The 23,678-nt window shown below is 40.8% G+C and overlaps 1 protein-coding gene across 1 annotated transcript; it reads left to right on the top strand.

Moving 5' to 3' along the window:
• Positions 1 to 670: 670 nt before the first annotated feature.
• On the top strand, positions 671 to 22,948 carry LOC119890561 (mothers against decapentaplegic homolog 6-like). Its single transcript, XM_038701881.1, has 4 exons — positions 671 to 2,047; positions 4,929 to 4,982; positions 5,437 to 5,514; positions 21,947 to 22,948. Exons 1-4 carry the CDS (start codon positions 1,306 to 1,308, stop codon positions 22,588 to 22,590), a joined length of 1,518 nt encoding a protein of 505 aa, XP_038557809.1. The 5' UTR covers positions 671 to 1,305; the 3' UTR covers positions 22,591 to 22,948.
• Positions 22,949 to 23,678: the final 730 nt, after the last annotated feature.

Below are 23,678 nucleotides of genomic sequence, written 5' to 3'. Positions count from 1 at the left end.
AAGAAATACAAGCAAAATAGGAACTCCTCCAATGGCCAACTTCCAGTAAATTAATTGTGAGTTTATTCTATTGAGTCTTTTTAATGAATAATTTGTCCACATGCATGGAAGCAATCTAACATAAGCTATATAATAAAGAAAGTTTAGAAATGAACGATGATTTAATATTTACTTGGGCTTGTTGTTCGAGCAAAAATATATTCCCTATAATTAGTTTTAAAAAAAATACATACAATACATCTTTTCAGAAAACTTCCCAAGAAATTATTGGGAAATTATATCTTTAAAATAAAGCCTTGCCATATATAGCCTACTTTAAAACAACTCCTTCCAAAGAAGCTTTAATTGCATTGCCTATTTTGAAGCTTCAGTGAGCCTAAAGCATCTATATTTTAGGATATGTATATCAATATAGGCTTATGGATCAAAAACGTTATCATTTGTTTTGGTCTTAAAAATAGTCTATGTTTATTTTTTGACAGTTTTCTTCAACAAATAATTGCAAAATATGTTCACCGCTGAGGCTTTTATTTTGAAAATCACAGTCGAATACGCCTGTTTTAGTGTGTCTGGCTTGACTCTGTGTGTGTGTGTGTGTGTGTGTGTGTGTGTGTGTGTGTGTGTGCAGGAGCGTGTGAGCGTGTGCCTGTGTGTGTGCGTCCGCAAAGGAGTTGCAGGGGAGTGGAGAGTGGAGTAATTCCAGCTCTCTTTAAAACAACTTCTCAGCACGGAATCCGTCCCGGAGTTTGGCACTGGAGCCCCCGACCATCTCTGCTTTATCCCGGGACTCTGCAGCAAGATTTCAGTGTTGTGAGGATTTATTTCGGGTGAAGGAAGAATTTTACGGATCAAGAGTTTCACGAAGCTCATGGAGAAACTCTGAAAAACTTTTGGATGTATGTTTCTGATTATCTTTTTGTTAAAGTAAAGTGATTCTGCTCCTTCATGGTCTAGCCTAACTATGGTTGTGGATTGTGTGTGGGATCTCCAGAGTGTTGGGGAATTGAAGGCTTTATCAGAGAGCAAAAGTTGTGGCTTAATTGAGCTGGCGACAGCAGGTCACTGAGCAGTGACTTTGTGTAGCCTTCTCCTACTTCAGACGTTTAGTGATGTTTAAAGCAATGCATGACTGAAAATTACTTTCTAATGCTGCGGGAGAGCCAGAAAACGGTGACCACCGGCTGCGCATGTTGTGCGCACCGTGCACAAACCCGCGGTCTTGCGCGACGAGTGTAAATCGATGTGGCATCTTCCCAGACCCGGACGGGACCGACAGGACACATCCAAAACTGTCTAGGTTGTCGTATGTTCAAGTCGAAACGCTCAGGTCTTTTACGTCGACTCTGGAAAAGCCGTCTGGTCACCGAGAGCGACGGGCGGGATGGAAGCAGACGAGGTGAGGGAGGACGGAACGGTCCGTGTGGCAGACACTCAGGGAAGCTCCACAGACATGAGCAGCGGTCGGTGACACACACTGACCCGGCTCCGGGACTCACGGGGGAGGCTGGAGACTTGACAGAGAGCGGAGAGAGGGAGGAAGAGGAGCAGCCTGACGATGACCGGGGTGCCATGTGCGTCCCGGAACACAGAGGCTCCCGGCGGGGAGAGGAGGGCGACAGTAGGACGGTGACGTGTTGTTTGTTTGGGGAATGGGATCTCAGACCCCGGAGCCCTCATTGGGCCCCGAGAAAAGATGGAGGGGGCCCTTGTCAATGCCCACCGAGGCATGTAGGGCCGGAGGAGGAACTCGCGAGCACTGCTCATGCTTTTTTAAAAAGACTCAAAGAGAGATCTCTGAACGCCTTGGTGAAGGCAGTAGAGACCAAAGGAGGGATATCCAGCGAGTGCGTTACGGTGCCGAGCACTGAGCTGCGGCTCGGTGCTCATCACATCTCTCCACAGTATCTCCTGTGTAAGGTGTATCGCTGGAGCGACTTGCCGCTCTCAGCCCGGCTCAAAGCGCTGTGCCACTACCAGAGCTTCGGCTCTGTGGACAGCTCAAAGGTGTGCTGCAACCCCTATCACTACAGCCGCTTATGTGGGCCAGGTAAGGACATCAACATTAGTGTGTGTGTGTGTGTGTGTGTGTGGGGGGATGGGGGGTAAATCAGAGCGCAATGACTACATCTAGAAAGACTTTTTCCATCAATTGCAAATGATCACATGTATGAGTAACATCGGGATATAGCGGGGTATACCACTTTAAGCATTACTGAAATGAAACCATCACGCATCTTCATGGAGGCCCCTGGAGGTCCTAAATCAGGTGGGGAGGGGCGGCTTGCAGAGACCAAACTTAAACTCAAGTGAAGTGATTAATGAGTTTAATTAGCCCACTAGACTTTGATTGATAGCCCATGTAGCCTACAGTATAAAAGACAGCATGACATTAATGGGGTTTATGTTGTTTACCTGAGGCCTGTAGCTAAGGTTGTATGAATGTTGTTATTGTTGATTAAAGTCTCAAACAACGTCACAACCATGAGAAAAAAGCACGCATTAAGGGATTATTGCTTATGAAGTCATCTTGCATTTGCAGGCGTGTAACTGAGTACAATTAGCCTTTATTAAAGCTCACACTGAAAACCCTCCGAGAATGCATGTCACTGATTCTCCTCTCATGGTTTATTGCCTGCCCTGCAGTTTTATTATATTTTTTATAACTCCGCTTTTACTTTGGTCAACCATTACTTTGATTTCCTTTCTACATTCCAAACACATTACACACTTAGGCGATTTAAATTTGCGCAAAACTTTGCTGCTTCCCACATCATCCAATTGAAGGTCACTCTCAAGTTGCACTTAGGCTTTTTTTTCTCTGACAAGGAGTCCTCCTCTTGTTATTTAGGTGAAGGAGTGCCGATAATATACAGTTTGCATAGTGCTGGCGCCAGACTGACTCGCTGGGTATCTGAGTGACTGAGGACTCCGGCAATTACTGGCTCTGCTCTTAAAGGGGCCGCAGCCACAAACCCATGTCCACTTTGGACTGTAGGGACTATCCCAGCAGGAGAAGCATTTCTTAGTTTATAGTGTAGCTTTCCCACAGAAGTCATCCTGAGAGCATGAAAATGACTCAGATGAAACTTAATGAAGATTTAGGACAAGCAGAGCATACATTAAACAGTCAAATACAGTTTTAAAAAAGACAGGCCACAGTGTCTGGGGTGAAACTGGATCTGAGTTATCATGTTGAATTATACATATTAGAAGGTCAAAATACAGACTGTATATATGTTTACATGCAATTATGTATGGAGTCAGATCAGTCTCAGTCTCAGTATTAATGAAGGTAAACAGAAGGATTCACCAATGTATATTGGGATTTATATATATAAAGGACTGTCCACAAAAATATAAGTATAAGTATATGCAGTGAATATAAATGTAAAACAAATGGACTAATAAAAAAATAAGGTTCACGAATGTATGTCTGATGCAGACACAAATCTTATTTTAATAAATGAAATAGAAATCCACTAATATATGTATTTAAAAACATATTTGGATCTTGTTACATTGATATACAAACTATTGAACCTGAATTTACTAACTTCATTTGTGTGTGGATGTTTGAGACTCCTCTGCTGTGACTCGATTCACAAATTCTTTTCAATAGGATATTACATTTACTCATTTAGCTGACGCTTTTATCCAATGCAACTTAAAATTGCTATGTATGACAGGGGTCGCACACCTCTGGAGCAACTAGGGGTTAAGTGTCTTGCTTAGGGACACATTGGTGGATGTCTGTGGGAAATCTGGAGCCAATCAGATGGCTCCTTCCCCTTCAGCTAATGCGTGACTCTCCTGTGATTAAATATATTTGAGGTATGAATGCTTGTTAGCAAATGGATGATCCTAGTATCCTAGATCCTACTGCCCAAGCCTAGGATCACTAGGTGATAGCCTATTTATTTCTTCATAACTTCAAACCTTCCTGACATTTCCCCAGGTATATACAATATTTGAATAAAACAAAAAAACTTAGATAGGGAATAAGCGCCTTCTTCCATAGATTCTTGCTGAAATTGTTGTTGCTGCAGATAACGAAGCATCAGTAGGCTGAACGCAGATTATGTGCACGCAGTTTTGTCTGTGTTGGCTGGCTCACCTTTATCACTGGGACTAAACGCAAAATACTCCCAAACAGGGGCAGAGGCATTATCTTGTTTACTAGTCTTGTAATGTTATCCCTTACCACTCGCAGTTGCCATTGAGTCCTTTTTGTGTGTGTAGTGAATGTATGGTTCAGCGAGAGAGAGAGAGAGAGAGAGCAGCTGAGTGAATGCAGCAAAGAAGAGGAAAAGGTGAGCAGTGAAATTTAGCAGTAAATGTACAGTGTAGGTTACAGTTTTACCAATGAATAAAGGCTGCCGCTAAAGTTCATATGTGCATATTGTTTACCAACCATAGGAAAAGTGAAGGGCGTTATCGCGTTGTCGTTGATGTCAGGCAGTTTCACACAGCGTCGCCTGCCTACATTGAGGACATACACTACAATACATCAGTTCAATACAGCATTTCCTTATCAGTGTAATAGAACGAGGAGTGTCTGTATTTTTGGGGGGGATTGAAAGTTATACCGTTGGGATTTCTAAATATCCTGGTCTACCATAATACCCCCAAGCCTAGATCCTAGGTTGTCTATCAGCATTATTAGCTAACACTTGTGTGAAATACTAACTTAAAATGTCCTTTAGTTGTTCTCGATGTGTGATAATAAGAAATTTGAGAATTTTATTTGTAGACTTTGGGCCAGAAGACAAATATTGGTTTGAAATGTAATGTTACATGGAAAAAACTATATTCATGTCTGATGTCTTATATGTTCATGTCGGCTTGGAACATTTTGTTCATGACAATAAATAAAACACCATACAGTCTTTAACTAAACCTTAATTTGTATTTGTATGTTGTATTTCCAGAATCACCTCCTCCCCCATACTCTCTGTCCTGTTCTGATGATCACAAGCCACTGGGTGAGTTTGGAAAAATAGCAGCCACATCACAAACCAGTAATTGACACAGAAGGTGTCGTCACCACCATACTTTTAGACTGGAAACACAGATTATCTTTGAAAAACTGCTTCAGTTGAAAGTGACAAAGGGTTAGTCGGGCTTTATCTGTGCTCATCTTCTCTTTTGATTAGCATGACAACTATAGTTTATAATAGGGAGGTTCTGTTTGTGCAAACAGTCTGTTTTACAGCTTGAGGGACTGTATTAGGGCTCAAATAACTTTTCCTCCCAAAAGCCCAAAAGCCCAAAATATTTCTAATTATATTAACATTTCAGAAGCTGTAGCCAGAGAATGACTGGCATTTCTGCTTGATAAATGACTTAAAGGATTAATCGATTACCAAACTTGTTGTCGAATAATAATCTGGATCTCACTCTTCTACTGTATGTTTGTGCTTTTTCTTTATTTACCAGACTCAACTCTGTCTTACACTGAAACTGTGCCTCCTCTCTTCTCCAATCCACCTCACGTTATGCCAAGAGACTACACAGGTGAGCAACATGCCTCATTACCGCAGAAGTACATGAACATTGTCACCAGGCAGATGTTTTTATCAGCAGCGTGTGATGTTGAAAATTGATATGTATTCCTGGAGAAGGAATTTTCCCCACAAATAAGTTTTGGAAGCACAAATGTAGAAAAGTTTTTGACTTGCATGAGCGTGTTTGCATTTATAGGCGTGCACTCTCATGCATGCAAACACATAGAGCATGCATCCTCTCAGAATGTTTACAGAAAAGGGTAAATTACATTAACTGGTGTTATTATGTTGTGCTTTCCTTCCTATTTTCAATGGCTATTAAGACAACCAAAATCTCCACTGCATAAAGCTGCTATTGTCAGGGAGGCACAGAGGTCTGGGGTCTCTCACTATCTAGATGCCACAGGAGTGTAGCCTTTCTTTCTCTTTTTTCTCGCCTCTCTCTCTCCCTACGCTTTCTCCACAGCAAAATATTTCACTGGGATGAAGCTGCAATAAGATCCCCGTTGCATACTCCCAATCCCCTTTGCCTCTCGAACCACCCATCCCCCTCTTTCCCTCTTTCTTCCCTCAAATCCCTCCATTCCTCTCAGCAATTGAGCAGTGGAAAGAGGCTGGCATTTTGGGGGCGGGGGAGCCGAGCGGCTCTGATGAGACGGTGGTGTAGAGTGTGCGTGTGTGCAAATGTGTGGGGGGGGGCTGAGCGTTGCGTTTGGACAGGAAACAGCCCCCTCTAGATGATGAAACTGGAGCTTTATTTGTTTACGTGCTGGGGTCAGGTGGAGAGGTCCATGTAGCGTTAAAAGAAACCCACAAACCCACTCGATCAAGCCTCCCTGGGCTCACTTGTGGACGGTGTTGAAGGTGAATGGGCACCTATGAAGTCTGTGTAGTGTAGTCACGGCATCACGGGCCTGTCTGAAGAGTCAGCAGTACCATTGAGACTTTCTTGGGTTTGTTTGACTGTTGTGTCCAGAAATTAACTTGAGCCTTTTTGTTAAAGTTGATGTTTAAAGTTGAAGTCATTTTTTGAGTTATTGTGTATGTTTTCCATGTTTTGGGGCAGGGCTGTGGCCAGCATTTTAGAAATACTGAGGTCATGAGTCCTCCCAATGCACACCTCACCTCCAAATCCCACCTGAAAAAGAAGATGCTTTAATTACTTGGATTATACTTTGTAGGGTTTTTATTTTCTAATATGAAGATCTAAATGCTCTTTCAAAGCCTCTTTCACACTGTCAGGAATACAATTCTAGGGGATAAATGCTGAAACTTTTATTTTGTTTTAATTTTGTTAGCCTGAAAGTACCATTTGTATCTTTTTAATTGTAGATGTAAACTCCCTCCAGGGTATGAAAACTTTCAAATTCACATAAAAATGACATAACCTCTGTGTTCACTATGGTAGCTCTACATATATAGAGTGTTTGTGTTTTGTTAAATAAGCCACATGTATTTTTAATTGCAATTATCTCTATATTTTTTCTTGTATGCTGCATTACACACTTTTGCCTTCAAACAAATCTGACTAATTTCTAATGTGGTTTAGGTTGATATACACTGACAAAACAAGGGCACACAAGTGTTGCTATTGGAAGCTATGTTAAAAATCACCCAAAGTCTGTTCAGTAAAGGTTGCAAGTCAGTCAGGACTGAAGTTTTAGCCATCTCCAAGCAGAGTAGTGTGAGAGGGTACTTCCTTTTGTCGCACATAGATCAGTTTTCTTACAAGATGTGGTGTGTGCCGTGTTTGGGTGAATCTTTGTGTCTGTGTGTGGTCTCTGATCCCCTGCCCCCCATACCAGAACCCTGGAGTCGAGAACTGGAGCTCAGGCCAAGACCATGCGTAGGAAAGAGACTTGGTAGCCAGGAAATCTGCATGCAGCTTTTGTTGTTAACTTTTACAGGTTATAAGACTCCTCCTTTGAGCTACAGCTGGTATAATAATAGAAAATAAGCTGAACATAGAGGTTGTATCAAATAATTGTCTGTAGCTTAAAAAAATCCTTGATGTTGGTAAGATCTTTCAAGAGTGTAAATGAAACTTTATTGTGCAGGTGATCCTCTGGCACATCATCCAAAGCCTGTGATGTTTTCTTTAGAACAAATACAAGCATTGAACATGTGCTCCGGCACTTCAGCATCTTTTTTATTCCTTTTAAACCAGCTATGTACCCTAGCTTTAAGAGGAGAAAAGGCTGCAGCAGGGTGTGGTCCATACATACCTTTGCCCTGGCCTCTTTTATCATTCGATCAGTTAACGTTCCCTTTAAACCGCAGCACACAGCCCTGCTTTGAAAAGGGAAATGTCAACTGGAAGTTTAGTAGTCTTATATCTACTTGGAGCGTCGCTCTGTGACTCCAACGAAACGTGTCATTCAGCTGCTTATTGTCAGTGTGTGTGTGTGTGTGTGTGTGTGTGTGTGTGAGACAGGGAGAGAGAAAGGGAGGAATTTCTGTCCGACTCAGTGATAAGATCGTCTCCAAGTACTCACATAGGGGTTGTATCAGGACAAAAACACACACACAAGCATAAACACACATTCACCAATCACGCGATATGTTGGAAGGGAGGCGAACTTCTGCTTTTTTTACCTTCATAATTGATGTTACATAAATAAAAGTTACATGTCTGCTGCGTGTTTTATTTGACAAAGCATGTGTTGCCTTTTCCCAAAACACACATTTTTGGACTGCTTTGAAGAAACCTAAAAAGATGTGTTGTTATGACTTGGGTGGGTTCACACTGCTTGTATAAATGAAAACGTAGCATGAATCAGTAATTTTCCTTAATAGCTCTTCATTAGCAGGTTCAATTACATATAAACAAACTGGTTTGGATTTGGCTCATTTATAATTAGCTGAATCAATATTGGATTTTATTTTCATTGAAATGAACCTTGTTGTTGACACTTAGTTATTTCCACTTAGCAGAAGATATTATACACATCATAAACATTCCCCATATCTCCCTCTTGTAATTAAAACTAGGGGACTGGCATTAATGGTGGTTTTCCTGCTCATATTTGCAATCTCTATGCAATAAAGGTGATTGATGTTAATGTGATACACAATGTCACTGTCAAGTTGTCGAGCCATTTTCATTTTCTGGTGTGCAATGAGCATTACAGTCACAAGGCTTTGCTTGCGTGGCTGTAGACATCTTTGTTTTACCAGCATTTCTCTGTGCGATTGTTGTGTTTTTCACAGCACTGACGAGAATACATGGCATCATTTTTATTTTTAAGGAACTGAGAGTCTAGAAGGACAATGCCAAAGAGTTGAGTGATGTCCTTGTCAGCTTTTACCACATGACATCATTGTATTTGTCAAGCATTTGTCCACCTTGTTGTCATTAGGCTCTGGCTTTTGGACATGTGGAAACAAGTAAAGCAATGATACTTAGTGGACATTAGTATGGCCTGGATGCACTGAAGTAAGACAAGAAGACTGCTCCCTCTCTGCCGTCTGTAATCATATTTTGGTGGCTTGTTTGCTTAAGCAGAGAAAGGTATCAGCCAAACATCCTGTCTCAAAGCCCTGTCTGCACTCGCTGCAGCATTAACCCCATGAATTGGCCCTTTGACTGATGGGGCACGGCCCAGGAATTTGGGAAATTGGGAAGGTGAGGGGGAGTAGGGTCTCCGAGTGAAAAAGGTGGGAGGGGGATAAGGGGGTCTGACTCTGGAGAGTGACATCTGATACGTGTTTGAACATATCGTAGTTAATACTTGAGAAAGACGGAGCTGAGCCGACATTCTTGGAAGTTTGGAAGACAGTTTTAAGAGTTTGACTGCACCATGCTGTTTTAGTGGGTTTAGTTCAGAAAGTGTGAAACTTTCCAGGTCGGTCCAGGTTGGATGAGGTTTTGTGATTCATCTACTGGGACTCTATTAGTAGGTAAAGAGTTGACACCACAGAAGCATGGCTATTAAATGAGACACCTTTGCAGAATCCAAGCAGAATTCATTTCAATAGTGTGTCAAAGTTTTGAGATGTTAAACTAGCGTATGGACAAAAAGTAAACACCCAAATTATACTGCATTCAGTGAGAATCTATCCGTCTAAGCCTGGCCGGGTCCTCTCAGTGACCTGAACCTCCAGCCTGTTTGCTGGCACGCGTACAACACTTACTCTTATGCCTGACTGAGACACATTAGACTATGGAATTCAACATCAAGTGCTGGCCCATTAACCATTTGCCATTTCCTCAACTATTTTCCATCACAGCTCTTTTTCACTACAAGCAGGGTACACCACTGAGGACGCAGCACACAACTCACTCAGAGCTCTTTAATGTCAAAAATATTCAATCTTACGATTCTGTGTCTGCCCGTAGTGACTACAGCATTTTATTATTATTTCTTTTTATGGTTTTTAAGCAATGGCATCCCTAAGGTTAGGGAAGCACTGAATTGTCAGCCACCGAAATGAATTGGCCGAAAATAGCAAAAAAATCACTCGTACTTGATGAATTTAGCGTGAGGATACACATGTGACAATGTCCGGTTTTCAGAATAAGGTGTCTATACAGGATGGAAATAAGATTAATTGGATTATAGTCACCTGCGATGGACTGGCGACCTGTCCAGGGTGTACCCCGCCTTGCGCCCGATGTCTGCTGGGATTGGCTCCAGCCCCCCCGCGACCCTGTATGCAGGATAAGCGGTTGATGATGGATGGATGGATGGATGGATTATAGTCACAGAAAGTATACAACATATTACATGTGTCCATTAAAAGTAAATGGACACATGTAATAGTCTCTCCAAATCCTGTGGGAAACACTGAGTAAAAAGCACTTTCACTATTTAATTTATGCAATGGTAAATGAAAATGGCAAATTTTATCATCATATTCGGTTTCAGCTTCGGCCATGAATTTTCATTTCGGTACATCCCTAGTTAAAGTGTAAGGAAGATTGTGGTCGTGGTTTAATACAGAAGAAGTCTGCAGTAAATTAAATCATGAAACATGTGATTATCAAAATTTAACCAAACGACAATCTTTTCCTAACATTAACCAGAGAGCTTTTGTTGCCTAAACTTAACCACAGATGGCACTCGATATGTGTCTGGTGTCATAGTCCTGCTTTTTGTATGACCATCATCCACCCTGACCACCTCTCTGCAACTCCAGTGGTAGATAAATGCAGCAAAGGGGTGACTGTGGCTCAAGAGGTAGAGTGGGTCATCCACTAATCAGAAGGTCAGTGAGTCAATCCATCGGTGTGTGGGTGTGTATATGGGATTATTTTCTGTTTCTGATGAGAAGTTCCATGGCAGACTCTGCCATCAGTATATAAATGTGTGTCTGAATGTGACATGAAGTATAAAGTGCATTGAGTGGTCGAAGACTAGAAAGGCGCTATGCAAGCAGTCCATTTACCATTATGTTTGTCAGCAAAGCATTAATGGGAAAACAAGGTTGTAACATAAAAACTTCATTTCTAGGAGGCAGAGATTTCTTATCTAAAAAAATCACATCAACAGTAGAGTACGGTTACATTCCTGATTTTCAAATGTGACGAGAAAAGACAATGTCAGAAAATGTCCAGGTAATCAACAAATTTTGATAAAATAAAGTAAGAAAAAAGAGGGAAAGATAGAAGGAAATCTTTGAGAGCAAAGCATAGTTATCTCTAATAAATGATGGAGGTATTTTTGAGATATATTTTTGGTGAACACTAAGTTGAACCTTAGCAAGGGTGAATAGACTAGACATAAAATTACTTTGGATCTCTGATAGCAGATTCCAGAACTTCATCTTTTGCACACAAAGAACAGAAACTTAATGTCCTCCACTTTATTTCCATGCATTATGAGACTGGTCAATGTCTCCTAGCTTCGCTTATAACTGACTTGAAAAAGAAGTAAATTGTAATTTAGTAGAAACGAGAATATATATTTTGTAATGTTGTCAGTCTCCTGTCTTTCTCATGTGTTAAATCATCTCATCTCTTTCTTGGTAGATACAACATTGCTTCATGTATCAGTATAAAGATTCTGTATTAAGAATGTGTTTGGTATGCAGCCAGATAAAAATGTGTATACTGAGGCATGCCTTAGATTCAGACATTTTATTGTGAGTGACACTGAATCGACAGGCCTTGACCCCTACAAGTTAATGGATTTAGTGTTACACATCAGACACAATCCTCATTACCAAATTCACATTGTCCTATATTTGTTATGAATCACAATAATATTTTTATCAGCTTTGCTCCCATCTTTTGCCACCCCCCTCGTCTTTCCTTCTTATGTTTTAGCCTACGTTTACTGTTCTTTTTCTTAGTGTTAAGTCTACTTTTGCCCTTGTAAACCTCTGCTGTTTGTTGTACACATGTTTTTGCCCTCTTTCTTTTTCTTACCCTCACTCTATGTCTTTGTAACTCTCATTCTCGCCTCTTCCTTTTCAGTCCATGTTGTCAGGCCATCACAATTTAAAATAAGGTTTAAATTACAGGACTGGCTGTGGCTTTCCGTTGTTCCCTCAGAGTTTTTGCCAACCCACAATTTGGCTTTTAATGGAATCCTGCCATGCTGCTAAACCTAAAGATTCTTTGCAGATGTCGACTGGCTCTGACTCTGTGAAATGTAGGAAACTGTCGCCTCTGCTGTGAGCTCTGAAAGCTAAAAGACTGAAGTTTATTCGAGGGAAGCAACATTTTCAGGAGTTTTCAGGCGATGCGGCTGCCTGTTGGTAGTGAGAACAATTGTGTGTGTGTTTGTGTTTGCACTAAGAATTCAGCCATGATATTGGAAACCACACTGACAGGAAAACACATTCATACTTCACTATCAGGCTTTTATGAGGAATGTAAGGATATATATATATATATATATATATATATATATATATATATATATATACACACACACACAGAGACATTCATTCAATAACCATTAATCATGTTTCTTGAAAACACGTGTATGTGAGCATCGTGGATTAAGGTCATGTTTGATACTTTAAGATATTAAGATAACCTTTAAGAATTATATTTGTTTTATGTAATATCTTAAAGAGAAGTTAAATGCTACTTCTTTTGCTCCAAATTTATCCAAAGGACAGAAAGCTAGCGTGTTTAATATACAGTAGATCTCTGTTAACTCCCATATAAACTTTACTAAAAGCTCGGTCTGAAGACTGGATGACTACAAGATAAACGCAAAATGTTCTTGGGTTATACTGAAATAATGTTCTAAGTTGTTTGATTTAAATCAAATGATGATTTACTAGTTGCAGTGGCTAATTATTTATGAGTAACAATCCTGTGTCCTTTAATTCTTGGACCAACCTCAAAATACAATTTAAATGTCATATGAATAAAACCACAATTGTCATAAGAGGTCTTTAAACACAAAATATCTCGTCAGTGTTTGTTTGTTTTTTATTTGGAGTGGTGTATATACATTTTTAAATAAGAATACACAATTTCATGGGTAAAACTGCACTAATCAATATCTTTTACTGTCATGTGAATGGTTTGCTAGTAGTGATGGACCCACAAATCATCCGACTCTGTACTTCCCCTCAGCTCTACAGCATCTTTTAGCTTCATTGTTTACATTTCACTGCCTGCCACTGTACTTTTTTGTTTTTGGCTGGGCCAGGTAGCTGTTTTCTGCAAAAAAGCTCTGACAGACCGACTGCACGCTACCTGCACTAAAAGACAGACAGACAACGTTAGCGATTAGTTAGGGAACATAGTGGATCCTTTAGCAGCTAAAGAGCCAGATATTTTTCTCAGAAGTTTTCTGGAGACTGAAACAGAACGAAATACAGTGTGAATATTGGTCTTAAATTCATTACATTTGCCATATCAACTCAATAAAGTGATATTATGTCAGGTTGCGTTGCTTCACCCCCAAATTAAAGCGGATTTAATAAAAAAAAAAGGAAAATGTAGGAAATATCAAATGAGCTCTTGCAAAATGTGTTTGCCCTTATTAAACACATTTTCTAAGGATTATCGTGGTCTCGCAGTCCTTGTGTCACCCTCGGACTGCGTGAGTTGTTTATAGTGATTGTATTGTATTTTCAGTCCACAGTCTTGTGGAACTTCACATTCAGATAATTCTCCTAAATTAAGTTTCAGAAGGAATTCCATAATTCCTTCTTCACAGTGGAACAAATGGATCTATTCCACCAATAAATGTGTGTAATTACATTGTGAGGAGTGAAGGCCATATAGTGGGACCATGTGAGGCTCAATGAGAGACTTGTCAACTTGACCCCTGTGACTGGCCGAGTGGGGGGAGGAAGTGTTGAGGAAGAGGGCCTGTCCAGGAATGTGTTGGGAGGGGAGGCTTGTCAACGGTAGCGCTCTGCTTCTCTGTGTCTGTGTTTGTCAGATTCAGATTTAAATCTTAAATGATCTTTTTTAAGTAATTTGTGCAAAACAAAAGGTTATTCTTAAAGCTACAATATAACATCTTTCTTCAGGGAAGTGTCTTAGTCAAGTCTGTCATGATATTTGTATAACTGTGTCTGGTGCCTTTGTAGGTAAATGTAACCATGTGTATAGAGGCTGCACGGGATACACAGACACAACATGTTTTTTGATAGCCCTCAAATACAGATGATCTTCACCATGGAGCAAGCTGAAGAAAGGCCTAATGTTCTCCTTATCAAAAGTGACTCATCCTCATCTAGCAAAGCTGTTTCCAGTGCAAACTTTGACTATGGTATAATTGTTTTCACCACTCTCTGTCACAAATTAAGTATGAATGAACACAATTACATCAGAAATGGTTGATCAAAACTATCTACTTTATCACTGGTGCTACAACAGTGAAGAGATAGAGCCATATATGCAGATCATTAAATCACTTCCTGCTGTAGCTGCCGTGACACATCAATGTACTGTAGAATTTAGCTCCGCCAGCTCCACCCTCCTCCTTCTTGGTTGGTTGCACTACAGTTGCAAATGTTGCACTGAAACTAACGTTGCTTCAAGATGATTTAAAGTTCAAGACCTCCCACAATGACACACAATCCAATAACCAGTCAGTTCTGTTTACTCAGATTAATTCACTTTCAGATAAAACAAGTAGGCCCACCAACTGAAAACATACAGTAGGTTTTAGCTGCTCAGTAAGCTAACAAAGCCTTCTGTTCCTGGTGAGGTAGCTAGCTGTCAAACGGGAATGATAACATGGGAAATGCTTGCAGTGCATTGTCATTGTTCATAGTCCTTCTCTTTTTGCTTATTTATTGTGGATCTTCAATTTGACAATGCTACTTTATGCGTCAGAGCAGCTCTTGTTATTTTTAGCATTTACCTGCAGAAAACTGTGGAACCAAATTCACAGTCTCCAATGGTAGGGCCATGGGACAACAAAAGAACCTCCAATAAAAAAAGAAAAATACTGCTGAAATAGCAGCTTATTGTGGCTGCAGATACATTGTTTTTGTTTCGCCCCAAGGTACAATAGAGCATCAGTGACAGCTGTTATCATGTGCTAGAGCCAGTCCACCTGAATCTGAACAGCAACAGCTAAACACCAGTGATGTAAATGTGCCTTTGTGCTCTTTCTTCAAGAGGATGCTGAGTGATTGGATGTAAACTGATATGTCACTTTGCAGAAACTTGTACAACATTTTGTACATTTTCCTCATTCTGAGTTTATTGAAACTGAACCAAGAACAAGGTCTACGGTTGCACAGAGAACACTGATTTACCTGGCTGCATTCATTTCTCACTTTCTTTGTTTGCCTAATGTTTGAGATAACACATGTATAAACCTGGCAATGTAACATTTGAACAAACGCACATGTTGAATTGGACATCTGTGTTTTTGCCTTTATTTTATAGGCCAACAGTTTAGAGAGACAAGAAAAATAGGAAAAATAAACAGGTTATCACACGCGACAGAGGTTATTTGCAGTTACGCATTTGCATCTTAAGCACTCGACCACCAGGACGCCCTCTATTTCTAAAGTGTCAGCTTTCAAGAAACTAATAACCACAGACATCATTAAAACTTTCACAAGCATAAGCAGAATTTCTTCAATTGCAATCATGAAACTGAAGCAAAAAATTCAAAATCACCTACATTTGGATTTCCAGTGTTTTTGTCCACAATGACAACATGAACTTGGTATCTTGATGGATGATATAAGACTTGACAGCAGGGTTTGTCCAGGATGCAATGGTGTATGCAAAACCTGACACATTCCTTGGCTTAAGTTGTCTGGCACTTTGAAGTAGCAGTAGAAATGCAGGAAACTGGTTACTTTCTCTCTTCCTCTTGGAGGAGCTTTCCAAACTGCCTCCAAACACGTCTTCCTATGAATTTTACCGGGACACACAGTAACTTTCCTGTGGCTCAGTCGCCCTGCAGGGTTAAGGAATGTGGTCTCCTGTTTGTATGAAATATTGGATTGGTGTTAGCGGATTTCTTGTTTTATTAAACAAGAAGCAGGGAAAGATGCCTAGTTGCCACTGCAGCTGGCTACGTCACAAGATCCACTTTACAATGGAAAAAGAGTGAGAAGGAAGGTGTGTGTGTGTGTGTGTGTGTGTGCAAAAATGTGTGTTTGTTTGTGAGTGAGAGCCCCATTGTGTCCGACTGTAAAGCCCATGTCTGGCGATAACGCAGCCCTCTGATGGCAGAGATAGTCAAGACGCCAGCTTAAATGTGGCTTGCTGGATTGAAGTTGCCCTGTAATGATAGTTGTCTCAAACAACACAGAACCTACCATTTGTAGTCAGAGAGGGGTGTTTTCCTTTTTTCCCCCCTTATTTTATTTTATTTCTACTTTTTGGGAGGAAATTTGAGGAAGTTAAATCAAAACAAAGAATCTTAGAGGCGCCCGACAATGGTCAGTAGCTGAATTCTATCCTCCCCTCTCGTCCCTCTGTCCCCCTACACTCCCTGCCCTCCTCCTCCCTCTCCCCAACCCACCCACTTCTTTCAGCACCGTGGAAGAGTCTAATAACTGGAGGGGAATCTAATCCTTGGCACTGGATGAAAGAGGAGGGTCTCCCTCCCACCCTCTCTTTCTCACAGTCTCTTTCTCTCTCTTCATTTTTTCCGTGGATGCTGGTTATGCTTGGCAGGTTCTCTCCCTCTCTCCCTCTCATTTTCCCGCTCCCTCTGTCACCCAGTCTCTCCTTTCTTCCTCTCTGTGCAGGTTAAGGTTAGCAAGAAGAAGCCTCCACTGCTCAGACTGGAGGAGGAAAAGCAGGCTGTTTAAAGGAATAGTAAAACACTTATAAATATAATACATAATACAATATACAGAAATATACATATTGGTTTTCTAGCTGAGAATAATTTGAGAAGATCGATCCCACTTTCTTTTTTGTCCATTACAAAACTACAGGCAACAGCCAGTTAGCTTAGCTTAGCATCAGTACCTGAAACAGTAGGAAACAGCTAACTTTCCTCTGTTCAAAGTTAAAAATCTACTTAATAGCACCTGTAAAAGTTGCTAATTAAATTGTACCTCATTTGTTTAATTCAGACAAAAACTGAAGTTTAAAAAAGATCTAGTGACGTTTTTTGAGTCTTGTATTCACATTAGCCATGTTTACATCTAATTGTCATGCGAATTTTAAGCGTACTTTTGAAATGTCACAAAAAGAAAAAAAATAGACATTACAAAATATGTTGCGTTTCCATCAGCTGATTTGGAGTGAAGAAACTGGGCTACAGCGTAGTTACATCAGTAGTTAACGTTACACATGGCTGTAATAAACAAGACGTATGAGTTCCAAACTAGAAACAAAACCAGTCGCATGAACCTGATGGCCATTGATCTTAGAAAAATGGAGAGAGGTCCTCAGAAATGTGTTTCAATAAGCTGCTATTTCAGAGGTGAATGCATAATTCGGCAGAACAGATGATGAAGGCTGCCTGCCGAGATTTGCATCCACCTCTTTTCTCAGCACAAATGAGCGTTACCAGCCGCAAGGTGCTTGAAATTCTCGGCAGGCACGCAGAACTCTGCACAACCGGGGAAGACGCCGACAGCAGAAACAGCTGATCATTCGTGAGTTACAAGTTTGCTACATCAGAACTTATTTGGAAAAAGTGTTTTCCTCTCACATTTAGCGCATTTACTCTTTTTTGACAAAGGCAAAAACCACCTCAAGTGAGCACAAAAACTTTTTTGTGAAATTAAGGATTTTTTTTTCGACTTTTGCCTGTTCCATCAACCATTTCTCATGCGATACTTCAAAATGCGCATTAAAAACGTTGATGGAAACAAGGCTAGTGACACCAGGAAGTCACGGCTCGTGGCCAATAAATTATCTGGCACATAACCCCCATAAAACCACCGACTGTTGTTTCTACACTTAAGTTTTCAAATGAGACAAATGAGAAATAATGTGTTAATTAGCGAGTTGTTGAGATGGTGGCAGATTTACCTCTGGAGGGAGTGAGATTGAGTGCTAAGCTAACTGTCTGCTGGCTGTAGCGTCATATTTACCATATCGACCAACACATACCTGACGTAACTTTAGTACATCAAGTGAGTTCACCCACATAGTTACTTAAAAGACATAACTTACTTTTGGTTTCACTCAGGACCAAATGTCTAACTATTCCTTTAAAATATATTCAGTTGTGATTGGAGGAGCGAAAAACAGAAAGATGAGGAAAATAAATAGGAAAGATGAGTGGTGCTGTCATTGTTTGAAGTCCAGGTTCCAGTCTGTGGGGAGCTGGCAGGAAACTGACTGTCTGACCCCTGAACTTTGATTGCCACTGCTTTTTGTCAGTCCGAAAACATAACTAGTCCATACATTTAAATTGTGGATTACTGTGATTTAATTACAGCGAGTTATTTGTTTTAAATTCCATCTATCTTCCCACCTTTATTCCAGGTCTTGCAGAAAAACAACTGCGAAGTGTACTGGCCCTTCGATGAGATTGGCACTAAGAGACAGTGATTTTGAAATGAAATAACAAAGGCTACTTATCTAATTGGTAAACAGAGCTGTTAAATGGTGGTTGGGTTAAATGCTTGCAGACGCTGTAATTGCTGCCAGCCCTCAAATACAGATGCAGGCATGCACAATCACACAGTCACAAACTAACACACCGTTTTTCAACTTCCTCCGCTCGAACATAAACATACTGATAACCTCCAGTTTGAACCCGTCTTTAAAAATTCCATTGAAGATGTCGGTTGCCCACCCGCTCCTTCCTCCGTCTGTCTCCCCCCCGGCTCTCCCTTCATATCTTTAGCTGGATGATAGTCAGGCTGAGCATGATGACGCTAAGGACTCTGTCAGAAACATTAAACATGACATGCTGTACCGCTCACATTGTCAAACACTAGTGGAAATCGTAATTGAGTGTTTTTTACTTCATAGCTCATCAGTCAATCTTCAGAAGACGGTGGTGCTAGAGCTTAATGTGAAAGAATGCTCTCATTCATATTTGCCAGTTTTTAAGCCTTTGATAACTTTTTAGAATTTATGGACTTTTTCTTTATCTCGCAATGCTGCTGTGCGGACTTCGGATAGCCAAGTATCACAGAATGCATTTCACGCCAAAAAAGCGTGCTCCTGTTCCTGAGAGTTTGTACTCCCGAGCCGAACTTGCCAAGCGAGAGCTTTAAAGCACAGAAGTCTTGGCAAACTCGATATTGAGAAACAGCCCGGGTGTTTGTCAACCACTAATAAACTCAAAGAGAAGAAGAAAACAAAAACTAGTTACCGTAGTCTTGTCATTAGTTTGCAAGTACCTGTTACCACCAGCCATGTTTTCGCACATTATGGGAATATAGAGGAAGACGCAGACAGTGGAAACAGGTTCTTCTTATTTCAGAGTGGAAACAGCTGATCAGCCATGTGAGTTAAATGTTTGTTACATCAGAACGTATACGTGTTTCCATCCCCCTTTAGCAACATTAACTTAAATCCACTTCAAGCAAGCATAAAAACCTTTTTTCAAAATTGAGGACATTTTTTCAAATTTTGCCATTTTCATCAACCTTTTCCAAAGCGCTACTCCAAAAAAATCACACAGTCACAAACTCAATGCATTAAACAAGAAGATTATAAGTAAATAAACTATATACAAAGTTTATTTTTAAGTTTAAGTAAGATGCTCTCTCTGTGTTCTCAATATACTCTGTGTTATGAAAACTTGATGCATTAGATGCTCAAAAGCCGGGATTTAATACTATATTCTATGCAGGGTCATTCATTATATGACAGAAATGAAAGTGTACTTTGTCAAAAAGTCCCGGTTTGTTTTATGTCTTGGGAATAAATTTGATCGTGCGCTCATAAAGTCTCTCTGTGTTTCCCCAGACATGTTTGTGTTGCCTTATTACAGGGAAGAGCATGGCTTGTAAACGTGTGTGTGTGTGTGTGTGTGTGTGTGTGTGTGTGAGAGAGAGAGTCAGAAAGAGATAGAGTGAGAGAAAGAGAGGGATCCTGCTAGCTGAGCAGCCTGCTCTCTTATTGGAGAGCTGTAAAAACTCCAGGCCGCAGGAGTTGCCAGCCTGGAATTCACTAATGACACACGTGGGCCTCAGATGAGAAGTGCAATTTTGTGTGTGTATGTGAGTGTGTGTTATAATCATACTGTTTGCACCAGAATGCCCAATTTGTGTACATGTGCTTGTGTGAGGCCCTTTCTCATCATCTAGTGGGTGTGCGTGATTGTATTTATGTACAAACATTCACACACATCTCCTATCTCCTCCTCCTCCTCCAAGCTCCCAGTAATACCACCACCTCTTCTACCCCTGCCCTGTTGAAATTAAAATGGCTGCTGTGCAAACACAACACACCTAGCTTAATCTCGGTCCTGGTTTCACCCAAAAGCAGCTTGTTAATGGGAGAAGGGCCGAGGCCATCCTGGCCCCTGGTGGATGAAGAGGGGGTGCTTGCTGGAATATGAAAGGAATGGGGCCACAGGCACATGGTCTTTAAATCCTCTGTGTCAATAGAGTCTCTGGAGCAAAATAATGGCATCACTCTGTGTGGGAGTTAATGTGAGCTGATAGCATGAGGGCTGGGGGGTCAAGGGTTCACGGGCTTGTGCTAGGTTGACAGAGAGCTGAATGCTTTCCACCCCCCCAGCTCCCCTCTCTGCTACCTCCTCCTTAACTCAAGCAGTGTTATGGAGGGAGATGATGAGGGATGTCAGTGGAGGAAGTGGGCTGTTCAGTGTTGGCAGTTTTAGCCACCTTTTCAAAATACTCAGATGAGTGACAAATTCAAGGAAAAACATGAAAAAATAATGAATGCAGATGCTTCCATACAGAGCATAAGGGGTCACTTAATGGTTTCATGAAAATTGATATGGTGTGAAACATAGTACACTGTAGGGCAATCATCAGGACATGCGCACAATCTTGGCAGACGCTAGTAGTAACAGTAGTCTGCCAAAAAAAGACAGAAACATGTTATTCACATATTATTAATTTACCAGATAAACATTGATGCATAAGGATAAGCAATGCAACAGATGTGAGCTAATTTGCAGCTTGCTTCTGAATAAAACAAGAAGTAGGAGCGAGAACAGTGTGCATGTACTTTTTCATCTTTTAATCATATATTATAGCCTTTGCACAGCTAACAATCGCAACCTAATTGGGCACCTCTGGGAGATTTTGGAGCAATGTGTTAGACATGCTTTCCACTGACAGCGTCAAAATACCAAATGAAAGAATATGTTTTGGAAGAAAGGCCCTCCAGTAGAGTTGAGAGACTTGGAGAAGGAGTACTGAAGCTGTGGTGACGGCTCATGGTGACCCCAGAATCTTACTAAGACTATTTATGTAGGTTTTTCCTTTATGTTGCCACTCATCTGTAGGAATACAGGTTACATTTTGCACATCAAGCAGTGGGAGAAATAAATTTCTTTTGTCACATAAAATGAAAATGAAAGCCTTCTTCAACTTGTTGCTGTTGTGAGCTAAAGCATTTTATTGTTTTGAGAGATACGTGTGTGAAAACTGGGGGTGTCTTGCAAGTATAACTTTTTTTGAGTGATGAGTAGTATCAGTAGGATCAATGTCAAGAACGTGAGATCAAGGCACATGACCACGTGTCTTAGTGCTTGCACTCTTTAACTGCTGTATTAAGAAACATTGATTGTTTTGAAAAATATTTGGTGGTAATAAAAATTAATTCAGAAGGATCCTATTATTGATGCATTCTCCTCATAAATAATGACACATGGCTCTCCACTACATGATAGAACATTAGCTGCTTTTAATATTTAAAAGTGATTCTGGGCCTGGTATTACTTAGTATTGGATCATCGTCCACTCCTAGTGAAACTAGAGAAAAGAATGACCATCCAAACGTGTGGCTCATGCTTTCATTGAGACTTCCTCTCTCCTCCCTTCCTCCTCCCCCTTAACATAACATCATTCTCCCTCCTTCAAGAACAATTACTGTCATAAAAAATTAGCACACTTACCAGTGCAAACATTAATTCTTCTACCTCTCTTCTACCTCTCAGACACTGGGACCTCCCTCGGCTCCTCGACTTCCGGCGGACATTGCTCTCATTGGTGCAGTGTTGCCTACTGGGAGCAGCGCACACGCGTGGGTCGCCTTTATCCAGCCTACGAGCCCTCGCTCAACATCTTCTATGACCTACCTCAGGGCACGGGCCTCTGCCTTGGCCAGCTCCACGCCAACGCCTACCACAGCCGCCGTGACGACCCGGGCAGCCACGGTACGTCGGGTCTTTACGGGCATCACAGCTATGAAAGTGGAGGGAATAGCAACAGCAGCAGTGGTGTACAACAGATTCGCAGTAAAATTGGCTATGGCATCGTGCTGAGTCGGGAGCCAGATGGCGTGTGGGTGTACAATCGCTGCCAGCACCCGGTGTTTGTCCACTCACCCACTCTGGACCCACCCAGTGCTCAAGGGCTGAGTGTGAAGAGGGTGATGCCGGGCTTCTCCCTCAAGGTGTTTGACTATGAGCGCTCCAGCTGGATGGCAGAACATGGCGTGAAACCTGAGAGCCAGGAGGGGCCCTGGGACCCCCACAGTGTTCGCATCAGTTTTGCTAAAGGATGGGGCCCCTGCTACTCCAGACAGTTCATCACCTCCTGTCCATGCTGGCTGGAGGTGCTACTTAACAACCACAGATAGCACACAAACACACATACTCACAGACTCACATGAGGTTTCCAGACCCAGTATCCTTATTGTAATCTACCTAGATTTAATATAAAGTTTATATATTATATAAATATATTATACATGTAAATACTTGAGTCATTTTTACAATGCAATTATTTATGTATAGTGTAATGTGTATATGGACAAAATAAAAAGGAACAAGAATATGCACTTTTGATTCTATATATGCATTACAGTTTCTCAGTGTCATTTTGCAAATATAAACTGTAAAAATAAGACAAACCTGGTTTATGTTCTCATGATTTAGCAATTCCATCAAAAAGTATACCATACACACATTGTCAATAAAGTATTTGTATTAAATGAAGATTTCTGTGGTGGTCTGATGTGATTTTACATGAGCTATGGCTTAGTTAGCTGGTTGGTGACAAATGCAGGGTTATGACTTAGCACTTTGTTACTAGCTATAGCATCCATTAGTTACACTTTCATCAACATTTTAGCAAGACAAACACTGTCTGTTTTATCCCCGAGCAAACAGACATATTCTTCTTTTTACACCATAGAGGCAATTTTCAGTGTTACAGGAATGGTTCGAGGTGCTGGTATTTGTACCTTTGGACAGACCCAGGCTAGTTGTTTCCCACTGTTCCTAGTCTTTATGCTAAGCTAAGCTAACCATCTCCTCTAGTTAATGGACCAATATAAGAATGATATTGATTTTAGAAAATTTTACTATTTCTTTTAAAAGATAAAACTTTTTTTCAAACTTTTTAGAACGTTCAACTCAGCTAATGTAGTGAGGAACTCTGGTCATGTGATAACAGGTGGTGCTATTTCTTGGGTATATCATAACCCAAGTCTCTGTTTAAGAATGTCCTCCTTGCTCTTTCTCCAACTGTCCTCTGACTCTTTTTCGATTGACTTATTTTCAGTAATGAGACAAAGCAAACAAGTACTTAAAGTATATGCACATTACTGTGTGAAACATATTTTATGCACAACACAGCCTGATCACGTGCGGTACATCTAGTGTTGAAGTGGTGCACTAAAATGGTAAAACACTCCTTTTGTCAGGTAAAACTTTGCTCTAGGTC

This window comes from Micropterus salmoides, unplaced genomic scaffold, assembly GCF_014851395.1.
Source record: "Micropterus salmoides isolate LMB-PRFRI ecotype aquatic unplaced genomic scaffold, ASM1485139v1 Ms_hic_scaffold_6, whole genome shotgun sequence".
Lineage (NCBI taxonomy): Eukaryota > Metazoa > Chordata > Actinopteri > Centrarchiformes > Centrarchidae > Micropterus > Micropterus salmoides.
The sequence above is the reverse complement of the archived record's forward strand: the minus strand, read 5'-3'. Positions and strand labels throughout refer to the sequence as shown.